General features: G+C 38.5%; 1 protein-coding gene across 17 annotated transcripts in view; it reads left to right on the forward strand.

Annotated features, from left to right (window-relative positions):
- Nucleotides 1-25,167, forward strand: part of SCMH1 (Scm polycomb group protein homolog 1) — a 176,280-nt gene that overhangs the window by 87,670 nt on the left and 63,443 nt on the right. For all 17 annotated transcript variants that reach the window (XM_077844496.1, XM_077844492.1, XM_077844498.1 and 14 more), the window contains 2 exons: nucleotides 4,950-5,038; nucleotides 7,960-8,203. In XM_077844496.1, coding sequence (XP_077700622.1) covers nucleotides 4,950-5,038; nucleotides 7,960-8,203 — 333 coding nt within the window. The remainder of the gene's footprint in view (nucleotides 1-4,949; nucleotides 5,039-7,959; nucleotides 8,204-25,167) is intronic.

Here is a 25,167-nt window from a genome sequence, read left to right on the forward strand (position 1 = left end):
AAACAAGGAAAGGGAAGTAAGTTGTTCAGGGCCGTACAGTGAGTGGCATGTTTCTGTACATGAATTTGTAGACATGTATGTATGTAAAGCTCCTGTGGGAGAAGAGAATGAGTTGAGCATCATTTTGACAGGGATAAAGTCTAATAACTTCACAAAGCTTGGAATTATTAGATGGGACAATGGCCTGGTAGAGAGTGGAGCCCATACCCAAGTGGTTCCTGGTGTGAGTGCTGTTCTGGCACTCGCCACCAGAGGGCATGAACCATGACTAAATTGTAGACCTGCTGATCTGTGCCGAAGTCCAGAGCTTCCTCAGGTCAAAGTTTGTTTAAACAGCTGGATCCTAACTCACTCAGTGTCCCATCGTCTTGGGAATATCTAGAAGCTCTTTATAACTGGTTCTTTATAAATATTTTTTAAAAGAAATCCTAGGTAAACAAACACAGAACACTTGTAGCATGCCTGGGTTTAGAATTAAAGAGACCTGGCTTTATCATATTAGCTCAGCCACTTATAAGTTTAGTTATGTGGCCATTGATAAGTTGCTCTTCCTTGACTTTTAACCTTGAACTTCAGTTGCCTCACCTGCTAGATCATTCATAAACTCTGCCACACCGGGGTTTAGTGAATATTAAATGGAATAACAAAGTATCCATCAATTCTTGATAACCTTTTTACTAAATGGACATTTTTCCTTTGTTCAGTAAGACTCTCATGGAGTTTTTTTTTTTAAAGATTATTTATTTATTTATTTATTTATTTATTTATTTATTTATCTATGATAGACACAGAGAGAGGGAGAGAGAGAGAGGCAGAGACACAGGAGGAGGGAGAAGCAGGCTCCATGTCAGGAGCCTGACGTGGGACTCGATCCCAGGACTCCAGGATCGCTCCCTGGGCCAAAGGCAGGCACTAAACTGCTGAGCCACCCAGGGATCCCCATGAGCCACCCAGGGATCCCCTGGAGTTTATATTCTAGTTGGAAAATGCATACACATTACTATGAAAAAAGAAAGGAAATTCAGACAACAGTGAGGGCTAAGGATAAATAAAAGGGAGCAGGATTTAGAAGGCTATTCTAGGGAAAATGGTCTAAGAATGCCTCTCTGAGGAGATGATATTTCAGCCAAGAACTAACAAAGATTTGAGAAAAGGGAGGGTGTTTGAGGCAGAGGGACATAGCTTGGAGTGTCTGAGGAACAGAAAGATCAGTGAATGGGGTGCAGAGGAGTGTCAGGAGATGAATTATGAGAAGTAAGCAAGTTCTAGACCATGTAAGCCTTGTTAACATACCCGAAGACCGAAGGTTTATTTAATGGGATGTAAGCGTAGCAGTGATATGATCTGATTGATAGTTTAAAAAAAAAAATACAACCATAGAGGCAAGAGTAGAGGCAGAGAGTCCAGCTAGAAAGTTGTTTGAGCATTTTAGGTACAGTGAGATCAGAGGTGGTCATTGGTTGTTGAGAAATCTTGAATGGTGAGAAAATGGTTTGAAGATGCACACGCTATCAAGCCTTGCTGACTAATTGTATTTGAGGGGTGCTAGAAAGGAAGGAATCCTAGGTGATTTTTAGGCCTTTTGATCTCAGCCACCTGGATTTAAATAAGTGATGCCATTAAGTGAGATGAGATGACAGGAGAAAAGAGCAAGTTGGGGGCAGGCAGCAAATCCAGAGTTCTGCGTGAGACTTACTCGTTTTGAGACCTCTTAGCATGCAAGTAGACTTACAGAATAAGGCAGTTGGAAATCTGAGCATGACACTCAGGGCAGGGATTTAAGCTCAGGATATAAATTGGTGGTTCTATTTGCCAAGAGGAGACTGGAGACCAAGAAGAGGAAAATGGGTGGCCGAGCACCGAGGTGCTCCCATTCTCAAAGGTTGGGTTTTCTGACCCACCTGTTCTTTTCCTCACAAGCACCTCAGGCCACTGCTTAATTTGAGGAGATCCTCAAATTACTATTTTTATTCTTCTCTTCCCTCTTGCACAATTTTATGACCCAAACTCCTTTTACCAGTGAGAACGCTATGGCAGGGTGAGTGATGAAATATTTGAAGACCTTAACTTGCTGATTGATAATGAAGGTTCTGGAGACAGAGGACTTGGGCTTAAATCCTGCCTCTGCTATTTATTAGCATAATAACCTCAGATATTTTACTTCATTTCTCTAACTCAGTATTTCCATCTATAATGGCTAGCATTTATCTAACACTTGTTATATACTAGGCTGGGTTTTAAGTTTTTCACATGTCTTAACCTATTTTAATCCTTAGAACAACCCATTGAGCTAGTTACTGTTTTTATCCCACTTTATTGTTGAAGAAACTAAAACCAGAGAGAGGTTTTTATAATTTGCCGTTAAGTTGCACATCAGGTAAGTTAAGTGACAGAACTAGATTTGAATCGAGGCAGCCTGGCTCCTGAACTTCCCTGGCTACTCTTCTCATAGCTGATTCACAGAGTTGTAGTAGTGATTAAATGAGGTAACCCACTTAAAGTGCATAGCACATAGAGCCTAGCATATCATATGTGCATAATAAATGTTTTCTTTGGAAGGTAGCATAGTGTAATGAAAGAGGAGCAAATGAAAAGTCCTAGGGGTCCAGCCTGATTCTACAAGAGCAACTTATGTGACCAGAAATAAGTTTCTTAGCCTCTCTGGACTTTAGTTTTATAGTCTGCAACATAAAATCTTTTTACTATATGGTCTCTGAGGGCCCTTTCAATGTTAAAATGCTATCTGTGACTGCCCGAGACAGATTATGGATACATTTTAATTTGGCCCCACATCACCTTGGGGGTTGGGGAAATAAGGTGCCTCAGTAATTCTTTGGTTTGGTATCATTTCTGTGTTGCCCTGCTACTCTCACTAGGAGGTAGTGAAACAGAATAGTTAGAAACCCTGAGGTCTAGAGTAAGACTGTCATATGTTGGCAATCTTCATCGCTTACTACTTTGGACAAGATATTTATCTTGAGTTTCCGTTTCATCTTCTGCAAACTAAAGGTAATAATAGTGCATACCTTGTGGTATTATTTCAGATATCCAGAAAGAAATTGCATGTGAAGAATTTAACATGTAGTAAGGAGTCAATACATATTAGGCCTGAATTTCTGAAGAAATTTAAATTAAAAAAAATTTTTTTTTTACCCTGATCAAAGGAAAAGTAGTCAAGACTCCTTTGGCTGTGAATTCAAGAACTCAACTCACACCAAGTTAGAGGAGGAGAAAAGGAGGAAAGAGGAATTACTAACTCTGTATAACGAAGAAGTTAAGGTCAGCTGCTGAGTGTGTTTGGACACAGGATTTTAAACACTCTCATGGCTCCCTGTCTCTTGCTCTACCTTGGCTTTATTCTCAGTTATGCTTTCCATTTAGCAGTGCCAAGCCAAAGACTCTGATCTGACATGCCTATGGTGTCAGAAAACAGTTGACCCAGCTTGGGTCAACTTGGTGTGGGGCAATCTGGTGCCCTCAAATGGCATGATTTTCTACTCCATGGCAAGGTTGGTAGAGTCATGCCATAGACATCAAATCACATAGGGTTTTTCCAGAGGGGAAAAAAGACTAGGCAAGCAAAGAAGTAAACAATAGCAGTTTTAGATGAAGTGATAGGAACGTCGGCATTGCTGTCAACATTGTTGATATCAATGAGTTCTCACCGTGGGCAGCTCGGCTTAGCCTAGCCAGCTTTGAGATGTAAAGTTTAAATCAAATGGGGTAGTAACTCTCTTATTTCTTTTTTTCTCTCTTTTCATGACCTCCTCCTCAGTTATAGTCATTAATTAATACTTAATCCCCAAAGCTGATTCTTCCTTTTTCATTTTACCTGCATGCTGATAGTTTAGCATAGTCCATAGTGTGGACTTAAGGGACTGGGTTTCACTTCCATCTTTCTTATTTGCTCACTTCGAAATCTTAAGAAGTTTATTTTATACCTCCCTTCTTGTCTATTAAATGAAGATAATATTTACTTCCTTGGGTTGTCTTGAGTAGGTGGTCTATGGAAAGTGATCAGCACAGTGTTGTGCACACAGCAGGCTCCTCAGTAATAACAGTTGTTATTTCCAGCCCTGCAGCTTGGATGCAGCCTGTCTGTTCTTCTGTCAGGGATGGGAAAGCTGAGGGCAATGGGGAGACTCTCAAAAAGCACTAGTTTTGAATATCTCAGAATAGAGAGTTGGAGCCAAAGAGAAGGAAGCATTCGGAGCTCTAATTGGAAGGCCTAACTATGATAACAATGAAAGACAATGGACAGTTAATCTCTCTGGGCTTCTTTTTACTCTTTTGGAAAATGAGTAAAATCTTCGTTATTGTCTGATCCTTAATTGTTTAAGTAAAAATGAATATCAGAAAGTGTTTTGTACTCTGTGTTTTTGTGTGTGTGTGCGCATGTGAGAGAGAGAGAGAGAGAGAAAGAGAGAAAGGAAGAGAAAGTGAGAAAGAGAAATAGTGAGTTAGTTTATATTGAAATAAACCAAAAAGATTTACTGATATATTGGGTGTATCGGTTCACATATTTGATTTCTTCTTAAGATGTTATCCTATCCCCTTTCACACTTTACTGTCTAGATCATTTCTAAGTATTGGTTAATCTTATCTCACATATATTTTGGACTTTTCAAGAAAAGCTTTATAGACATCATAATACATATTTTATAATACTTGTCATAGAGTCAGAAAAGTTTATTGAGGACTTTGTTCCACTGCTTATCTGCAACATTACCTTGGGCAAGTTACTTTCCCTCTCCCGTGCCTCATTTCCTCGGCTGTCTAATGAGGCATTTCTTCTATTTAACCTTTAAGTCCTTTCCTAACAGTCTATGATTTTGTAACTATCACAGCATAGGTTGTGGCAGGAGTAGCTGGATTGCCAAGGGAAAACTTAATATCACCAGTCCCTTTGAAACATATTTTTTACCTGTTGCCCATTATGTTTGCTGCAGGATTTCGGCTGAATGCCTCCTCTTGGCCCATGTTCCTTTTGAAGACACTAAATGGAGCAGAGATGGCTCCCATCAGGATTTTCCACAAGGTATGGTGTCCTTCAGTTATCACCACTTGCTTAAGGTTACATGATTCCATTCTTGCATTTTACTAAGCCCCTACATCAGTAGGCCCAACAAGCAGTAAGGCTATAAACCCAAGGACTTTCAGATAATAGAGATATCAGATAGAGATTATAAATTCAGTATTTAAAAATAAAGAATGAAAAGAGGGAATTTAAAAATTGAGAGAAATACAAAGCCCTATTTCCAAAAGTATTTGAAAACAAGCAAATTGAATATCTAGAAATGAACTTAATGATTAAAAGAACAAATTAATGAGTAGGAATATAAGAAACTAGGACTTCTGTGAAGAATTAACTGAAAGACATGTGTAACGATTTTCTCCAGAATGCAGTGCAGAGAGATAAAGAGATGGAAAATATTAAAGAGAAAAGACAGAATAGTAGAAGGTCCAATATATGCTGAACATGAACTTCAGAAAGATTAGTAAGAAAGATAGGGAAGAGTCATATTCAAGAAGGTATTGACAGAATTCTCCAGAGTGTGTATTAAGCACGAGTATGTTTTAAAACATCACAAAATGACTGAAGCCCGAAGAAAAGATCTGAGCAAATAATCACACAGAACACCTTCCAGAGGATTCCTGGTCGGCTGGCAGTGCATCTCCTGACAGCAGTACAAGCCAAAAGATATTAGAACAGTATTTTCCAAGTACTGAGAAAAAATTACTGTCTACCTACAATTTTATATCTACCTATGTTATTTCAAAATGAATGTAAAATCAAAACATTTCCAAACAAACTAATACGAGTAACTGCTAACATAGATGCAGAAAGAACAACAAAATATATTTCAGGAAGTAGGTGAGTGAGCTCAGAAAGTAAGAATGGAAGAAGTAGTGGTGAGGAAAGATTGCTTAACATGTGGGTAAACCTAATCAAGCATTGCCTGTAACTATATAAACTAAATATAATAACAGTGTGGAACTAAATTATCAAACACCTATTAACTCAGGAGTAGGTAAAATAGTCTAAAGTCTTTATATTGTTTGGGACTGTACATAAAGATGAGCTTAGATTTAATTATGTCAACTATACAGTTACAATCTTAAGGGGATCCACTGAAAGAACTATAAAGAAAATGATTAACATCTGAACCAATGGAGAGGTGGAAAGGAAAGAAAATTCAATTGATTGTAAAGGAACCTGGAAAAATCACGTTACATAGAAATCTAGGCAATATGATAATTGTAATAAATTTAAATACTTCAGTTATAAAAAATGAGCTTAAACTCATCAGTTCAGAATACATTAGATTGTTCTTAAATCTAGCTACATGCTATTTACAAGAGACACTGCTAAAATATGATACCAAAGTGTTGGAAGGAAAAGAAAATACCATGAAAATCTTCATCAAAATGAAGCCAGTCCTAACCATACTGACATTAGGCAAAGGAGACTTTGCTAGTGAAAGACATTCTAAAGAGGCTGCCATCTAATTAAAAAAATACATGCTTCTGAAAAACAGTGCCTCAGATATGAAAGCAAAATTTGACAGAATTTGGACAAATTGGAAAATCCACAATTGCTACGGGATATATTGGTACAGATCTCTCATTAATTGATAAATCAGGTAGATGAGGAAATTGATATATCAGCATAAGCTACTCAGTACTAAATTGGCTGATGAGTTTTTAAAAATCAGTTGCATTGTTATTTAACAGCAACAAGTGGTTGAAAATAAAAATTTTAGAAAAAAAATTTTAGAAGAAAGCAATAATATTGTAATATGCCTAGAAAAATGTTAGTAAAAAGTATGAGATATTGGTGGAGAAAATGTTTAAATTCATATTAAAGAAGAAATCTACATTAAAGAATACTTAGTAAATGGAAAATACTGTCATGTTCATGGATGAGAATGCTAAATATTAGTTTTACAAAGGTTTCTTCCTAAATCTATAAATTCATTAGGATTCCAGTCAAAATATCCAAATAGGGGTTTTCTATGGACTTAAAAAGCTTATTTTTTGAAATCAGCTCTTATATGAAAGATCATAAGAAATTCATGTGAAAGATCAATAATAGCCAAAGCCATACAAAAAATGACAAAGTAGGGGACTTTTTCTCCCAGATACCCATTTTGTAAGACAGTGTTATTGGTGCAGGATCAGAGTCTAAGTCTAGGGAAAGAATAGAGTGTATAGTACTTTTTGGGAACTTTATCTTTGGAACTACATTGCAAATTCACACTGCTGGAGAATGTGTGATGTTAAAACCACTTAAGAGGGCAATTTGACAATATTTTAATAAAGTGTAAAATGTATATATCAGTCCTATAACCCAGCAATTCTGCTCCTACAGTAACCCTCCCCATGTGTGTAGAGGAACAAGTACAAGAATGGTCATTAAAAATCTTGAAATAGTGAACAATTAGAAAGAATCTTAAATGTCCATCAGAAGAGAATGAATTAATAGTGATATATACATATAATGGAATACTGTTAGCACTTAGCATTTATCAACAGAGATAAATTTCAAAAACATAATGTTACCACCAAAAAAAGTTGTAGAATATGTACAGTATAATATCATTTATATGAAATTTTAAAGTGTGTAAGTGGATGTGTGTGTGTATATATATATGTATGTATATATAGTTAAATCGGAAAACATGCATGAGGCATGGGCGCAAAAGGGATTGAACTTTATCGGTTACCTTTTATTTCTTAAAAGTCTGAATCAAAAGTGGTAAAATGTTAGGACTTAAGTAATACTTTGGTACCCTTTGAAATTCCAAACTTTAAATTTTAAAACTAAAACTAAACCTTCGTGATCAGTCTTCAAGAGCAGCCAGTCACTTTGTCATCATCCAAATATGGTGACAGTCTTTTGGCGTACACAGCCTCTGTCTTTGCCTCTAGGTTTGCATATTTCTGTTTTTCATCTAGGAACCACCATCGCCTTCCCACAACTTCTTCAAAATGGGAATGAAGCTAGAAGCTGTGGACAGGAAGAACCCTCATTTCATTTGCCCAGCCACTATTGGGGAGGTGCGGGGCTCAGAGGTGCTTGTCACTTTTGACGGGTGGCGAGGGGCCTTTGACTACTGGTGCCGCTTCGACTCCCGGGACATCTTCCCTGTGGGCTGGTGCTCCTTGACTGGAGACAACCTACAGCCGCCTGGCACGAAAGGTAAAGGCTCATCTGTGAGCTCTTGAAATCAGGACCCAAGTCGGGAAGGGGGATTGTCTGGATCTCCCATAGTCAGCATCTCTTCAGTAAACCTCACCAGTAAGCAACTGAGGTAAAAAACAAGGTCTACCAGAGAGTAATTAGAAACAATAAGAATTGAATATCAAAGGAAGCTAGACGTGGAGTTTGGGATAAAGTAAACGTTCTTTGCTCTAGAGATCCTGGTTTATTCTCAGGCACCCAGCCTTTCCTCTCTGTGACTTTGGTTCCTGGCCTGTTTCAGAGTTTGCGTAGTATTGTCTCAGGGTGCACTTCTGTCTTGGGTCTCAGCTTTGTATATGAGCTGAAGTATCACCATGTCGTCAGAACACTTGAGAAGCATTGTAGCACAGTGGGAAAAGCGTGAGTTTTGAGACCTAGGTTTGAGTCCCAGCTCTGCCTTTTCTTCACCAACTGTGTGGCTTTGGGCACCCTCTTTAAACCTCAAATTCCTTGTCTGTAAAAGAACACATGCTTCATAAAGTTATTGTGAAGAATAAATGAGATGACGTGGGTAAATGCTTACATACTATTTGGCAGATAGCCAATGCTAAACAAATGTTTTTATTATATTCTGTTATTATTATAGTTATATGCTATATGTCTTATAATTATTATATAATATATATTATGCCACATTATTATTATTATGCTATTATTATAAAAATAACTACTCCCAATGGAAGAGTATATATGAAATACTGGAAGAGTACCACAGGATAGTTAAATAGTAAATTATATTTCTAATGATGATTAGAGTTGGACATCATCCAGGATAGAGTTTGAGGTAGCTGCATCTCATTCCTGAAGTCTAAAAGTACTAGTTAATCTGAGGGAATAGAAAGCCACCCTTCCTGTGGTCTGTCAGTCTCTTTTCTAAACCTCTGTCAATTTCATTCATTCATGGCACCTGATATTTATTGGCACTTAATTGTGAGCCAGGCTGAGGATACAGCAGTTAGAAAGATGAAAAAGATTTCTGCCCTCCTGGAACTTCTGTTCTAGAGGGATGAGATAGCTGATAAGCACTGAAATCAAGAAATAAACAAGCTGATTTAAGATCAGTTTTTCCTTGGGACTAAAGTATGTGAGGTAGTGGCAGTGAAGGAGTGATTGTGAAGGGAGTTTTTGTTTAACAGCTTTATTGAAGTGTAATTGAAGTGAAACAAATGGCACATATTGTAAGTATGCCATTTGAAAGGTTTTGGCATATGTGTACATCCATGAAACCATGACCATAGTCAAAATAATGAACATATCCATCATGGCCAAAAGTTTCCTTTTTTCTCTTGGTGGGAGGGGGAGATTCGTTAGATAGAGTTTCTTTTCAGGAAAATTTGTCTGAAAAGGTGATATTTGAATTGAATAACAAGAAAGAGCATTCCAAGCAGGGATGGGACGTACATACACCCTGGTGCTGAGGCATGAATGAGCTTATGTGTTTCAGGGGCAGAGAGAAGCCTACTCCTACTGTAATGCACTGTGTGAGGAGGAAAGTAGCAAAACCCAGTAGGACCCCGAAAGCCAGAGTGAGAATTCAGATTTTATTCCAAACATAGTGGGAATTGTTAAAGGGCACTATGTAAGGGAATGACAAAATCTGACTTACTTTTAAAGAGTCACATGTACTTGTATACAGAATTCAACTCAACAATGAAATAAACTACCCAGTTAAAAAAATGAGCAAAGGGTTTGAATAGAATTTCTCCAAAGAAGATGTATAAAAGGCCAATAAGCACTTGAAAAGATTCTCCAGGTCATTAGCCATTAGGGAAATGCAGATCAAAGCCACAAGGAGATAGTACTTCACACCTGTGGGTATGATCTCACCAAAAGGCAGTAACAAGTGTTGGCAAGAATCTGGAGGAATTGGAGCACTCATACATGGCTAGTGGGATTGTAAAGTGATACAGCCACTGTAGAAACAGTTTGGAAGTTACTCAAATTGTTAAACATGGAGTTACCTGTGACCCAGGAATACCACTCATGGGTATACACCCAAGAGATAGAAAATCTTTCCACGGAAAAATATATCATGGATGTTCACAACAGCATTATTCATAGTAGCCAAAAAGTCGAAGTAGCGCAAGTGTCCATCATGTAACAGACAAATAAAATGTGGTATATCCATATGAAATATTATTGAGCAATAAAAAGAAATAAAGTCCTACAATATGCTACACCCACAGATATACCTTGAAAAACCTTATTTAAAAAAAAATAAAGCCAAAAAAAAAGCCAATCACAAAAGACCACACATGGGATGATTGCATTTGTATGGGTTGTCCAGAAGAGGCAAAAATAGACAAAAGTAAATTAGTGGTTGCCAGCAGCTTGAGGGAGAGAGGAAATGGGAAGTGACTTTGATAGGTGCAGGGATGATAAATATGCTCTAAAATTAGATAAGGGTGATACTTGCCATTCTGTGTATCTACTAAAAACACTGAATTATACACTTAAAAGGGGGTGAATCTTATGGTATGTAAAGTATCTATTAATAAAGCTGTCATTTAAAAAATCACTTGGGGGCAGCCCAGGTGGCTCAGAGGTTTAGCGTCGCCTTTGACCCCGGGCGTGATCCTGGAGACCTGGGATCGAGTCCCGTATCGGGCTCCCTGCATGGAGCCTGCTTTTCCCTCTGCCTGTGTCTCTGCCTCTCTCTCTCTCTCTCTCTCTCTCTCTCTCTCTCCTCTCTGTGTTTCTCATGAATAAATAAATAAAATATTTTTAAAAAATAAATAAAAATAAATCACTTGGGCTGCTATGGAGATTGGATGGCGCCGTGCTAAGTGGACAGGAAGAGGTGAGGGTTGCTGGAATTAGGTGGGTGGCACTGAAGTTGAGAGACCTTGAGGTGGGGGCAGGCAGGTGGGGAGACACACTTCTTGCCTCAGGAAAGTGCTATTCCTCTCTATGCTTCAAGAAACAAGTGCCCTGAGGTTGCTATGAGAAATCCATTGCCGTCCTTCTGCAAGCCCTGTGAGGCGGTATCTCTGTGGAAGCAGCAAGAAGAGACGTGCCTCGGAGGTGGTAGCGGAGTCATTTTTTGTTTACTTGAGACAAACAGGATAACCCTCAGTGCTCCAGGCTGTGTTCAGTGAGTAGGTTGATTTTCTCACTTTCTTGCATAGAGAATTTTTTATTTTGATCAGCAAATGTCTTAGAGCAATTAGGCTGTTCTCGAAAGCCAGAAATGCTGGGAGCCTTCGTGCCCAGGAGTTGCTGGGCGAGCATTCCTTTCTGACTGTATACCATGCTGATAAGCATGACTCACTCTGTGGTTGATGCTTCCAGAGGTGTTTGCTGACTGTTTTCATCCTCTGCTGTGTGTCTGTGGATAGCTTCGATTTGTAACAGAAGGTGACCAGGAAGACCAGGCTCAGAAGGTGGAGAGAGACCTTCTTCCACCTTCTGTAGGCATTTCCACAGCGGGTCCTTTGGTCATCATTCCAGCAGCCAGGGCTCCTCCAGTGACTCCCTTGCCCCCCTCCTCATGCCCTCAGGAGGTTCTGTAGTGTAGCTTTCAGTAACAGCGGAACTTTAGCCACCTCAGTGTCCTGGCGAGGGAGCAAGTGATCCAATGTGGAAAAAATGTGGTTACTCAATTCATTTCTCAAAACAAGATGTTCTCTCTGTGTAAGCCTGTTCTCTTTCTAATCATACTGTCTCTTCTTCCCTTTCTACCTTCTAGTCAGTAGTGTGTAAATGTTAAAAAAAAACAAAAAACAAAAAAAACCTCAAAGTAATATGAGATAGTTTCTTGCTCACAATGAGTAGGAAGAAATACCGATTTTATTTAATGTTGTTTTACATGCATTATTTCATTTATATTTCTGGTAACTCTGCAGTAGTATAATTATTCTCAAATACTTTTATTTATGAGAAAAGTGAGGTCCAGAGGATTAAGTGACCTAGTTCTCTTGATAACTGAGTCTAGAGGGAGAAGTCATGGAGATCTTCCAGTAGGGCCAGCTGTTGGGGCTGTTTTGAGTCATACTGCCTTTATGCCCTGTATCCTCCCCATTCTCTTTCAGGCTTTCTTCAAAGCTCCATATGAGATCCTGGATTTTGGCATCCAGTTCCTGATACAAAATAGAAAAAAAAAGTGGTGTTGTATACGATAAGAGCTTTTAAATCGGGTCTCATCCCAACTGGGCCACAAACTTGTCTTATATCTTTGAGCAAGTGATTCCTAATGTGAGAGTTTGAACTAGATGACCCTTAAGGGCCCTCCCACCCTGTGATGGGTGGGTAACAAGTGTCTCCTGTGACTGTCTCCTGATTGGTTCCAGGTCCACACTGGCCTTGGGCTCTGCCTCTCTCAGGGATTCCTGCATGCTGGCTCTTTCTCCTCTGCTAAGAAGTAGTATCCTTATTAGAGTTCCTGAACTCCTGGGGCCCAGCCAGCACTCATAAGCAGCAAATACCAGGCTTGCAACTAAGCCAGGGTGTAGTTGATTATAAAAGGTAGAAGCTTTTTTTTTTTTTTTTTTTAACATTGCTTGTGTGTGTGTGTGTGTGTGTAACTTAACATAAAACTGAAACAGAGGCAAGCTTTACTCTTTAAATTTTGAAAAACAATGTTTAGTCCACTTGGCATGACTATAATGCTAAATTAGACTTTTCACCATCATAACAATCCACCTAACTCCCCCTCACACTGCTTTCAAGCTGGGCAAGCCCGTTCTAAATTATAGTCTTGATTTAGCTTCCTGTGCAATTTTACAATAGGAAGAGAACATGAGATACAAGCTATTCCACATTTACATTTTTATTATAAATTAATATATTGGTCTCTGGATTATACTTCACTGTCTTGTGACTTCGTAGAGCTGGGTCCGGCTGCTCTCCATATACTCCCTGGTCTAGAGAGTAAGAATTTGAGCTTAAAAACAAAACTTTAGACTGTCTCTTCCAATTGTTTCTGTAAAACATTTAAAAAGTATTTCCCATACTTTATGGATGGCCTCTTCATCTTGTAAAACTACATAGGAAACTATACTTTAGTCACTTTGGGATTCTGGGTCAGAAAAAGAATTGGCTGAATTGTAACCCTAAACTATATGCAGGGGGAAAGTAGGATAGAGGCAAGAATAACACAACCCAGGCTAATCTGTAGGTCATGGCATGTAGGTTAGCTGATAGGCTGATTTTCTTCAGCCAGCCAGCCATTCATTCAAGTTCTATCAGATCACAGCTGAGTGCTAGTAATTGGCCTAATCAATGGAGCTTCTCCCTTTAGAGTTTACAGATTGGGGAGCATATAGATAAGTAGATAATTACAGCTTTGAAGTAATAAAGTACAGAAGGGCCCATAACCTAGTTTGGAGGATAGAAGGTGAAGGTCAGAGGAGGCTTCTGAAGGAAGTGACTTCTAAGCTGAAATTGAAAGAATGGGGAGGTAGAGGAAAAATTCTAGCTAGCAGTGGGAAAAATTCTAGCTAGCAGAGGAGTGGAGGCCCAAGATTTTTTTTTTAAAAATGTGTTGGGGAACTGAAAAATGTTTAAACTAGATTGCAGAGTATAAAGAGAGGAATAGAATGAGGAAGGGCTGGAGAAGTAGCACAGGAAATATACAGCTTCCCTTTTAGACCATTTTAAAGATCAGAGTCTTTGCCTTAAAAGCAGTGAAAGCCATTGAATGGGCTTTAATTAGTAGAGTTACAAGTCACATTTGTGTTCCAGAATCATTCTGGTAGCAGTGAGACGACAGATGGCTTCCAGAAGTTGGAGGCAGAGATGTCCGTTCACAAGCTGTTATAATGTTCCAGTGAAAGAATTGAGGCAGTGACATTATGGTAAAAAGGGAAAAACGATTGTGGGAGGGGCATATTCTTTGAATAAAGAGCCAAAATATGAGTTCTTACAGTTCAACACCTGTCATAACTATTTTATTTATATAACAAGTAGTTACCCCTATAATGTAAAATATTGCCAGTTTTTCAGTATGCACATTGAGAGAGCTAAAATTCTTCTTTTTGGGGGTCCCTGGGTGGCGCAGCGGTTTGGCGCCTGCCTTTGGCCCAGGGCGCGATCCTGGAGACCCGGGATTGAATCCCACGTCGGGCTCCCGGTGCATGGAGCCTGCTTTCTCCCTCTGCCTATGTCTCTGCCTCTCTGTATGTGTGTGTGTGACTATCATAAATAAATAAAAATTTTAAAAAATTCAGGTTTTAAAAAAAAATAAAATTCTTCTTTTTGTTTTGTCTAGGAAGTTAGGATTCATTACTTCCTGGAGTCTTCGTTATATGGAACTAATTTATTAATTTCATCTTTATATCCCTAGCACTTAGCACATGGTAGTTATTCAGTAATAATTTGTTGCATGAACTAGATTGTGTTATTTCTTTTTTTTTTAAGATTTTATTTATTCATGACAGAGAGAGGCAGAGACACAGGCAGAGGGAGAAACAGGCTCCATGCAAAGAACCTGATGCCAGACTCCATCCAAGGACCCCAGGATCACGCCCTGAGTGGAAGGCAGACACTCAACCACTGAGCCACCCAGGCATCCCAGATTGTGCTATTTCTGATGCCATTTCTATTCATCAACATCTAAAGCCACTAATCACTTAATTACAAGAGTGAGAGTACTACTCTCATTTTAATAGCAGATTCAAATCTATTTAAATTAATGTCTTGTTATTTAAATTTGGGAAACCTCACAACCAAAAGAGTGGCAAGGGGCACCTGGGTAGCTCAGTCAGTTAAGTGACCAACTCTTTTTTTTTTTTTTCTGTGACCAAATGGGGTTTATTGTAAGGATGAAAGATTGGTTCAATATTCAGATCAATCAATGTAATCTCCTTTATTAACAGGCTATAGAAGAAAATCCATAATCTCATCGGTCAATACAGAAAAAGCATTTGACACAATTCAAAACCTATTTGTGACAAAAAATCTCAGGGAATGAGAAAGAGAGAACATTTTCCGCTTGTTAAACAAAAGTATAAAATACCTATAGCTTCCACACATGGAGATGAAAACATCCCCCCCTAGGGTGGGGACCAAGGCAAGCATGTCCAGTCCCTCCATTACTATTCAACACAGGACTGGATGTTCCAGAAAGAACCATAAGGAAAGAAAAGACAACTCTCCATTTTCAGGTGAGACAGTGATCTACATGAAAAATACAAAGAACACTGCAAATGTACATATAACTATATAAATTCCAAGGATGATAAGTAATTTCAGGATGATCCTGTGATACAAGATCAACATAGAAAGATCATTTAGATGTGTACACACTAGCAATAACCATATGAAACAAACTCTTGATTGCAGCTCAGGTCATGATCCTCAGGGTCACAGGATGGAGCCCTGTGTCAGGCTCTGTGCTGAGTATGGAACCTGCTTAAAATTCTTTCTCTCCCTCTCTCCTTTCCCCTCCTCTCTCACTCACTCTCTCTAAAAAAAAGAAAGAAAGAGCACTCATTTCCAGAAACATTAGTACAGCTCTATAGCTGCCTTCCACCCAACTTCTTTTGCTACTAAGCCACAGCAAACAAGAGAATGTCCTCTCTCTAGGAAACTTCTCACAGCCGATATACCCCGCTTGTCCCCTGAGAAGGTGTGTTCACTAAACCATGTCAGAAAAGGTGCAGGCACACTGATTAATAAGTGAGACAAATTCTTTGGTACCTTTAATGAGGACAGCCTCTCAGCAGTTTGGCTGTTTTTTTTACCCTCTCAGATATTCTATCTCTAGGCCTTGCCTTCTCTGATATATCATTTCCTCCCTCCACACATTTGCATGCATGCACATACAATCTCTGTCATTATTCCAGCTTCGGCCTGGTACTCGACTCACACCTACGAGCTCTGGCTTTTATTCATCCATGTGCCCGACAGTTGTAGAGCAGTCTCCTTTAAGTAATGCTGGGCTCAGGGGAGGTTATAGAGAAGTGCCTACTTCCCAGGTTGAGTGAGTAATTGAAATAAGAGAAAGAGCATGCAAATGTATAGCACCAAGTAGCACATGATAGATGCCCACTATATGTTATTTCTATCCGAATTGAGATGCATGGACATCCCAAGAAAAGGGAACTATGCACAGAAGCATTTAAATGCTCTATTTTGGTTAGAAAAAAATACATATACTTAAGAGATAAGGTTTGTACAGTGAACCAGTACTCCCATAACTGGTTTTTTTTTAATTTTTATTTATTTATGATAGTCACAGAGAGAGAGAGAGAGAGAGGCAGAGACACAGGCAGAGGGAGAAGCAGGCTCCATGCACCGGGAGCCCGATGTGGGACTCGATCCCAGGTCTCCAGGATCACGCCCTGGGCCAAAGGCAGGCGCCAAACCGCTGCACCACCCAGGGATCCCCAACTGGTTTTCTCTTCATTGGATGCTTATGGTACACAAATAAAAACAGGTAAATGGGGAAGAGACCTGTTGACACTGGATTATGAAGTGGGGGATCTGGGTTCTCCCTTTGATTCTATCTGCTAAGGGACAGAAAAATCCTGTCCCAGGCCTCTCTTCTAGCTTCCTTAAGCTGCATGTAGGTTCTGCGCAATTCCTTGGCTGTGAAGGCCACAGATGCCTGAGAATGGTAGCAAATTTTTGGCACATGTAATGAAACAACTGGCATCTCTCAAACTCCTGAAAATAGTGGGATGCGACTTAGGCAGTTCATAGATTTGGCCACACTTGCTGTTGTCTTCAGAATTCTTAGACTCATGTAGTTTTCTTTGGCAAGCTTTTATTACATACAGCACCTACTGTGTGCCACCAGCAATACATATCAGCTTGCAAAGTCCCCTATTTTAAATAAGGTATGTGGTTTTTCAGAAAGCCATACTGGAAACAGTAAAATATAAACTCCATGTAACTACATTCTCTTCCTTAATTAAATCTATGATTTTTTGAGAAAATATTACAGTTATAATCTCAATAATGACTTACTAAGTAGGAAAAAAACATAAACATTCAAGTGTATCAAAAAAGATGAGGAAAACTTGGCAAACTCTTCAACAGAGCAAAGAAAAAAAACAGATTTTGAGGGTGCTACAGCAAGAAATCAGGAGTTTGACTATAAGCTTTTGGGATTCATTGTTTTACTCTAAAGACAGCTGGAATGTGCTCATGGCTGACCAGCGTGTGGTTCATCATAGTGTGCTCTCACACTGCCTCTCGGAGGGCTGTGAGTTTCATGAGACCAGTTTGCAGATCTTCTTCTGAAAGCAAATAGCCCTACACTTGAAGAAACTGGTCCCAAATCCTCTTACCTATCGTCCTAGATAGCTAAGGTCAGTCACTCCTTTGAATGTCAGTAGTAGAAGGTTCTTAAATTTGGCTTGTGGTCCCATCATGTATGATTTTGTTATCCTCTCTTTTCCTCACTCTCTATAGATTTATCAGCCTAAAAAATCCCCAAGAACACATGAAATGTCTTTATAGTTGCAGAGGTTTTCTCTTCATGCTGTAGGAATTAGAGTCAGAAGGGAGAGAAGAGTTAGATCTGGAGAACTGAAAGTGTTAATTGGGCTAGATCAGAGCAAAAGGAAACCCATGCTTTATTAAGTGAACTTGAATTTAGAGGACTGGAGTTTCAGCCTTGGCATCAACCCAGCTGGAAGCACATTGCTGAACCCAGCCAAGTTGAGCAAAGCTAATAAAGAACACATCCTCTAAGTAACTATGCCAAGGCCAATGATATACTGCTGTGAATGAAAACAAGATCCCAGTCCAGGAAACTGATAAACCAAATGGGTTTCCCCCTGTTCCTTTTTCTTTTCCATTGTTCATGTTCTATGTCATATAGACACATACATACCCACACACACACAAGCTGCACTTACTTACATTTTACAGATCAGTTTCCAATCCCATATACTGTGTTGTTGCTAGAGAGAGGAGAGATTTGATAATGAATCCTTTTGAGTAACTAAGACTCCTAACTAAGGATTATTGGAGAAACCTAGAAATCAGTAATACCCTGATACCCTTCATTATTATAACTAGGCATGTTATAGGTTCATTATCTTCTACCCTTTATTTGGGGGATACACTCTTGTTTATCAGTTTTAGGGTAAAATAGTGGAAAGAGCATGAACTTTGAAAATCAAAAAAGATCTAGGTTCAAATCTTTGCTGTAGCTGTGTGTGCTTTGGCAACCTCTGTGAGTTCAGTTTCTCCATCTTTAAGATATCCGAGTAGAATGGTTGCCTCAGGAAAAGGCACTTGTGGGATTGTTTGAGTTGCAAGCTCAAGTAGCCACTTTTTCATGGAACATCATCTCTTTAATTAAAAGAACAACTGACTTGGATATTTGACAGACTCTTCCTTCAAAATTAAGTGAGCTGGTAACTTCAAGGAAGATAATCTATAAGCATTTACTATAAATGAGAAATTTAAAGTTTCAAGTGAAATCAGATTTTGGGGATACTTGTACCTACCAACCTGAGCTTATCTTCCCAATATGTAAAGGCTTCAGAGTCACTCTTTGCCATGTTCTCTTCTATCTCAAAGTTGCTTTGGTTAGTTTCAGTTCTCCTAACTCTGGGAAATGAACTGGGGTGGTGGAAGGGGAGGTGGGCGGGGGGTGGGGGTGACTGGGTAACGGGCACTGAGGTGGGCACTTGTCGGGATGAGCACTGGGTGTTATTCTTTATGTTGCCAAATTGAACACCAATAATAAATAAATTTATAAAAATAAAAAATAAAAAAATATTAAATATGAAGTGTCAGGGAGTAAAAAGTCATAGAAGCCTAGGATCTCAGGGTTAGAGTGAACTTCAGAAGTCATCAAATTCAACTTCCACCTGATTGAGGGCTCCCTTTGAGAGCATCCCCTGTAATTATGCATCTAGCCCTTACCTCAGTTCTTCCAGAGATGGAGAGATCGTAACTTCCCAGAGGTGAGCCTTTTCCATTTGTGATAGCTCTAATGACCAAAAATGTTCTTTTTTAAATTTTGAGCTAAAATCTGCTTTCCCCCATTATCTATCTCTTGGCTCTAATTTTGTTTCTTAATTCACCTGAAACCTTTTTCAGATAGCTCTTGATACTCTTTTCCTCTGGGCCTTTTTTCCTCAGATATATCTGAAATTGGATAGTTTCTGAGCCCTTCATCAGCTTGGTCTCGGTTCTTAACTGATTTTAGCTTACAGTGTTGTGCCCAGAGTGAACTCAACACGTCAGGAATGGTCTAACAAGTGCAGGATGGAGTGGCACTTATACTTCCCTTAAGAGGGGACTCCACTAGTCTAGCTTCTTGAAGATAAGGGATTACATTGTGTCTCTTTTTATATATTTAAAAAGGTTAGAGTAGATGTTTAATGATACCCCTTATCAAGTCTCAGCACAAGTTGAAACAAACTTCAGAACATAATGGCCATGTTGGAGAAGGGATTTTCTGGTAGTGTGGTTTTTTTATCTTTGCCACTAAAGGGATGGTAAATACAAGATTTGGAACATGCTTTTACAATTTTTTTTAATCACATTGTCCAGATTGCAATACACCCAAGTATCTTCCTCAGGGAAGTTTCACCAGATAAATGTATTCCACCTTTTTCCCAAGAATAGTTTTTCCTCATTCAGACCAGTAGGGATCATATGGTATCAGCTGTGTAGAAACATGGAGGGTGGCCTTAGAGCTTAATTTGCCCATGTACCCATGGTCAATAGAGTATACTTTAAAACAGTCTTATTTGTAACTTTCCATGGAAAAGAATGTAGATCACAAAAATGCTTACCTTTTTTTTTTAAGATTTTATTTATTTATGAGAGACGCAGAGAGAGAGAGGTAGAGACATAGGCAGAGGGAGAAGCAGGCTCTATGCAGGGAGCCCAATGTGGGACTCTATCCCAGTACCCTAGGATCATGCCCTGGGCCGAAGGTAAATGCTTAACTGCTGAGCCACCCAGGCGTCCCAACAAAAATGCTTACCTTTCTGTGTATCTGCTATTTTAGTACTACATTAAACCTTTTATAATGTCGTTTAGAAGAATGTTTAATGAGCACCATTCTAATAAGAAAGGAAGTTAACCTTTACAGTGCCCCATATAAGGTTCCAAATACAGCCAGCACTTTGATACATTATCTCAGTGAATCTCCCAACTGCCCCTGTAGGGTTTATAGTACAATCATCCCCCACTTATCCTCAAAGAATATGTTCCAAGATTCCCAGTAGATGCCTGAAACCCCAGGTGATACTGAACCCTATATATACTATGATTTTTCCTGTACATACATATCTATGGTAAAGTTTAATTTATAGGTTAGACACAGTAAAAGATTAACAGGACTAGTGAAATAGAACACTTATAACTCCATACTATAATAAAACTTATATGAATGTGGTCTCTGTCTCTCTAAGTATCTTGTTGTTCTGCACTCACTCATCTTGTGATGATGCGAGATGATAAAATGCATACACGATGAGATGGACGTTGTGATATAGTGTTATATAGTTGATTTTCTGACCGTACATCAGGAGGATCATTTGCTTGTAGCTGAAACCATGGAAGACAAAACTGTGGATAAAGGGGAACTACTATATTTAACCTTGTTTTACATATGAAGAAACTGAGGCCAGGAAGTTTACCAGAAGGAATAAGAAGTAAAGTCCTTAGGTCATCTCAGACACAGCGCTTATCATATCCACATCATCAAACTTTCTCAAACCTCATAATAACCCATAGCTCAAAGGGATTAAATGATTTGTAAGGACTTGAACCTATCTCCATGGGTTTCTAACTTCAAAATCTATGCTCTTTCTACTGTACCACACTTCTCTATGCCTCAAACAAGTTTTAGAGATACCCATTAGGTAAATAAGTCTGAGATAATTGTGAATAAGATTGAGTTAGTGAATGTTAAAGTAATTTGAGAATTGTGATGTGTGATTCTCATATGAGAGGTTTCCATCAGTGATTTTGGAAATGCATGGTGAAATTGACCAGAAACTCCAGGGCCCATTTTCACCCTAGCAGCTGAGGTGGGATGAGTTTGAAATGTGTGTTTGGGGTAGAATGAGAGGGAATGAGAGTGGGAAGATAGACCTTTCAAAGCACCAATAGCTAGTCACTATACATCTGAACATCAGAAGTCAGTTTTCCAGGCCAGTCATAGCCAGCTGTTCATCCATGGAAAATGAAATATAGTAGCTCTCACAGGGAAAATCATTCATAATTGAGTAGAGCCACCTGTATATATTATATAGTTATGCAGTCAACTATACCAATTGAGATATTCCTGGGAAATTTAACATTCATGGAAGTAAAATAGAAGGAGAAAGCCATCTAGGGACACTGGGTAGGATCCCCCCCCCCCAAGGATATTTTGAGTACATGCAAGTTTCTCTATTTCTTCTTCCTACTCTTGCTCTAGCTGTCCATGACCTTTTTCTGCTTTATACCACCTGGAAGCCTATGTGGATAGGGACTAACAACACTTATCTAGTTACTTGTACATTTTAGTGACAGTGTATCACCACACTTTGTTTTTTCATTTGTTTATGCATGTCTTTGTTTTCAAAATCATGTTAACATATGTCAAATGAAATAATATTCTCATCTTAATTAACTTGGCAGAAGCTAACCCCCAACTCCATCAAAATCTTTAAACAATGTTAATTTTACTTTCCACATTAACATTGAGGAGTAGTTGGATTTTCTTTACCTTATCTTTCCCAGTAATGTCTTTTGATCTGTACCTGGCTTTTAGTGTAATATATGATGCTAAAAATTGAAGTTTCACTAATTTATTAGAAAATATTGAGTTCATATGTGTATTGGCCAGTATGCTAGGTATAACAGGGAATATAATTTTATTAGAGGAGATGAGATATAGGTAAATAGAATATGAAGTAGAAACAGTTGTTACTGATTTGACTTTCTTCTGCATTCAGTTTAGATTTGAGTATTTTTAGAACCATAGAATTCTCATAGAACTTTCAAAATGGAAGGGCTTTTTAGAGATTTACTAGCTGTGTGACTAAACAAATTATTTAACCTCTATTAGCCTTAGTTTCGTCATCTATAAATTGGAGGCATTAATCGTTCCTACTTACAGTGTTGTAAGAAGTTAAATGAGTTTGTATATTAGAACAATGGCTGGCACCTACTAAACTCTCCAAAAAATGTGAGTTATTAAGTCATCCTCGCTTGATGGCTGTGATTTTTTAAACAAGAACATTGAGGTCTAGGAAGAGTAAGTCACTTCATCAGGTTTTATTTGGATTAGCTATTAGATGATGTGTGTTTTCCCTATGATGATAAATAAGGTGGTCTTTCATGGGTCATATGAAAATTTTCAGTTTATGTGTCTTACATAAATACTTGTAAGTTACATGTTACATAAGCACTTGTAAAATAGCTGTCAAAAATAGAACAAAATATTTAAGAGTTACCCACAAATAAATGAAGTTCAAAATATCATTCAGATTGAATCAGTGAAAAGAGGGAAGTTGGGGAGGGCTTCTTGGGATTTGTGTCATTTACTGAAGGACACCTAGAATTGATAGCCACCTGAGGAAGTGCTGGGGAGGCATATTTGAGGGGATTTCACAGGTACAAGACACAAGGTAAAAAAGGCATATGTCAGAAAACTAAAATCAGATAATAAGGATAGGATAATAAACAAAGCCTGCTCAAGGGGACTTGACCCAGAAGATAAGAAGAGACCATTGAAGGATTTTAACCAAAGGACTGATGTGATCCTATATGTGTTGTAGACAGCTCTCTATGACCTGTCACGTAAGGGATAGAGATAATGATTAGTGCAAGTGAGTTAGAAGGAGGGAAACCAGCTAGTTGACCGTTTCAGTGATTAAGGCAAAAGATGATGAGACTCTGATTTAAGGTAATGTCAGGTGGGATCAGCGTGAAAGAAATGAATTTGAAACATCAGGGGACAATTTATCTGGGAAAATCCATGCTTTTCTTGAGACATATTGCTTTGCTCTTCCAGTGCTAGAGAATCTTATAAATCGTGGACTTGATGTCAAACTAAGTAAATAGAATAAATGCTAAGTTAGACCATGTTATCAGCAGAATATGCCAGATCTATAGGCAGACAGAAAAACTAGAAAACTGAATCTGAAATCAGTCAACTGTTGCAAATCAAGAAGATCAGTTGCTCAGATGAATTTGTGATGAAAGATACAATTTCTCCAACCTTAAAGGCATAGCACTTTGAACCACCTCCTGACAGGCTAATTTGGTTTCTAGACATACTTTTTATTTCAAAGACACTAAAATAACTACTGTACATCCATTGTTTTAAATAAGATATACTTGCCCTTTCCTCACTTAGATATCCTGCACATTACCAGAGTTGGAGCAGAATTGAAGGTTCCCAGAATGATTAAAAGCTAACATGTGAAGAAATGGCATTTCTTTGAACTAGGTTAAAAAGCTAGAAATTGCTGCTAATGTGCATATCCCCTAAAGCAGCTGGTCCCAAATATTGCCCAAATTACTCTCCGTGAAGTGGAAAGCACTAGAAGAACTTTATAGTAATTATCAGCATGAGAATGAGCACAAAAAAGCAAGGCAAGGGGAGATAGGAGGATGGCCTGGGTTGTCCTCTTCAGTCTTGAGTGGCCGTCTTTAGTCTTAGGACAGGACTCCCTTTGTCTGTCTTTTCTGCTATAACAGCTATGCAGGGTCCCAGAACCATGAGGATCACAAGTACTGTTTTGCTATCAGGGTCCCTTGGCTGCTTTCCTCTCTTCCTTTCTCTTTCCAGCCCTCCCCAACCTGCTCTCCCCTACTACCTCCTGTGCAGCAGCATAGTAACAAACTGTTCTCTAGAATCAGAAGGGAAAGAGCTAATGTTTATTGAATACCATGCAGGCAGCACTATAGTGGTCCCATCCTGTTATTTCATTTTACCTTGGCAGTAGCCACTTAAGTAAATACTACTATCTGTTTTGCAAATGAAGAAGCCATAGTGCAAAGATGTGAAGAAGTTACTTCCTCAGAATCACACATCATGTCCACATGTCCGTGGTTCCACTCCAGCATTGCCATTAACTTCCTGGGAGATTTTAAGCAAGTATTTTTTTCTCTATCATCTTTAGTTTCTTCTTCTTTTTTAAAAGAAGGAGATTAAACTACATGATATGTCAAGTCCCGACCAACTCTAAATAGTTCTAAGACTGTTTTGGATATATCGAGTTAGTAATTGGAATAAGACATAATACATTAGTGTCTATTAGTTCATATAGTTGTTTTTGTTATTGGATCTGTTCTGTTCATCTGAGCTTCCCATCTTCCTCCTCTCTTTTGCCATTGTTAACAATTTGTATATTTTATTCTTATTTTTATTCTTTACAAATACTTTTTTGAAATACAGTTTAATCACATTGAATATTAAGTTTTATAGTTTTTCACTTAAAGGATGTCATCTGCCTAGTTCTGTTATTTTACACAGTCTTTATAGCCATCATTTTTAATGATTACATAATTTGATTGAATGGATATGCAACTGTTTGCTTAATTATTCCCCTAGTTTGATGGTCCAACTTTTATAATAATGTTTTGATAAACATGTAAGCATTTTTTTCAGTGCTGCAGAACATATTCTTAAGTTAGCTTCCCAGAAATGCAAGATTAAGTCAAAGAATTAGAATATGTTTAAAGGTCTTGGCTGCACAGAGTCAAGTGTGCTCATTTAAAAAATAAACCTTTGCATGTTAAACCAAGAACCTTCTGGTTAAGACCAACCAGAAAACATCAGAATGGCAATTTTTTTTTTGTTTCCCACATTTTTGGTTAGGAAACACAGAGCCACTGAGCTGAGGTCATCATTGTTATATACCAATTACAGTGTTTCTACAGTAGAAATTGTTGCAAACCAGAAAGAAATAGGTAAAAAAGTTTTGCCAATTTTCTGCCCCTCCACATGTGTACTGGCTATGAACAGAGTTGACTATGGGACTACAAATATTCCCTAGGGAAGAGAATAC

The sequence above is a fragment of the Canis aureus genome, chromosome 13 (genome assembly GCF_053574225.1).
Source record: "Canis aureus isolate CA01 chromosome 13, VMU_Caureus_v.1.0, whole genome shotgun sequence".
Lineage (NCBI taxonomy): Eukaryota > Metazoa > Chordata > Mammalia > Carnivora > Canidae > Canis > Canis aureus.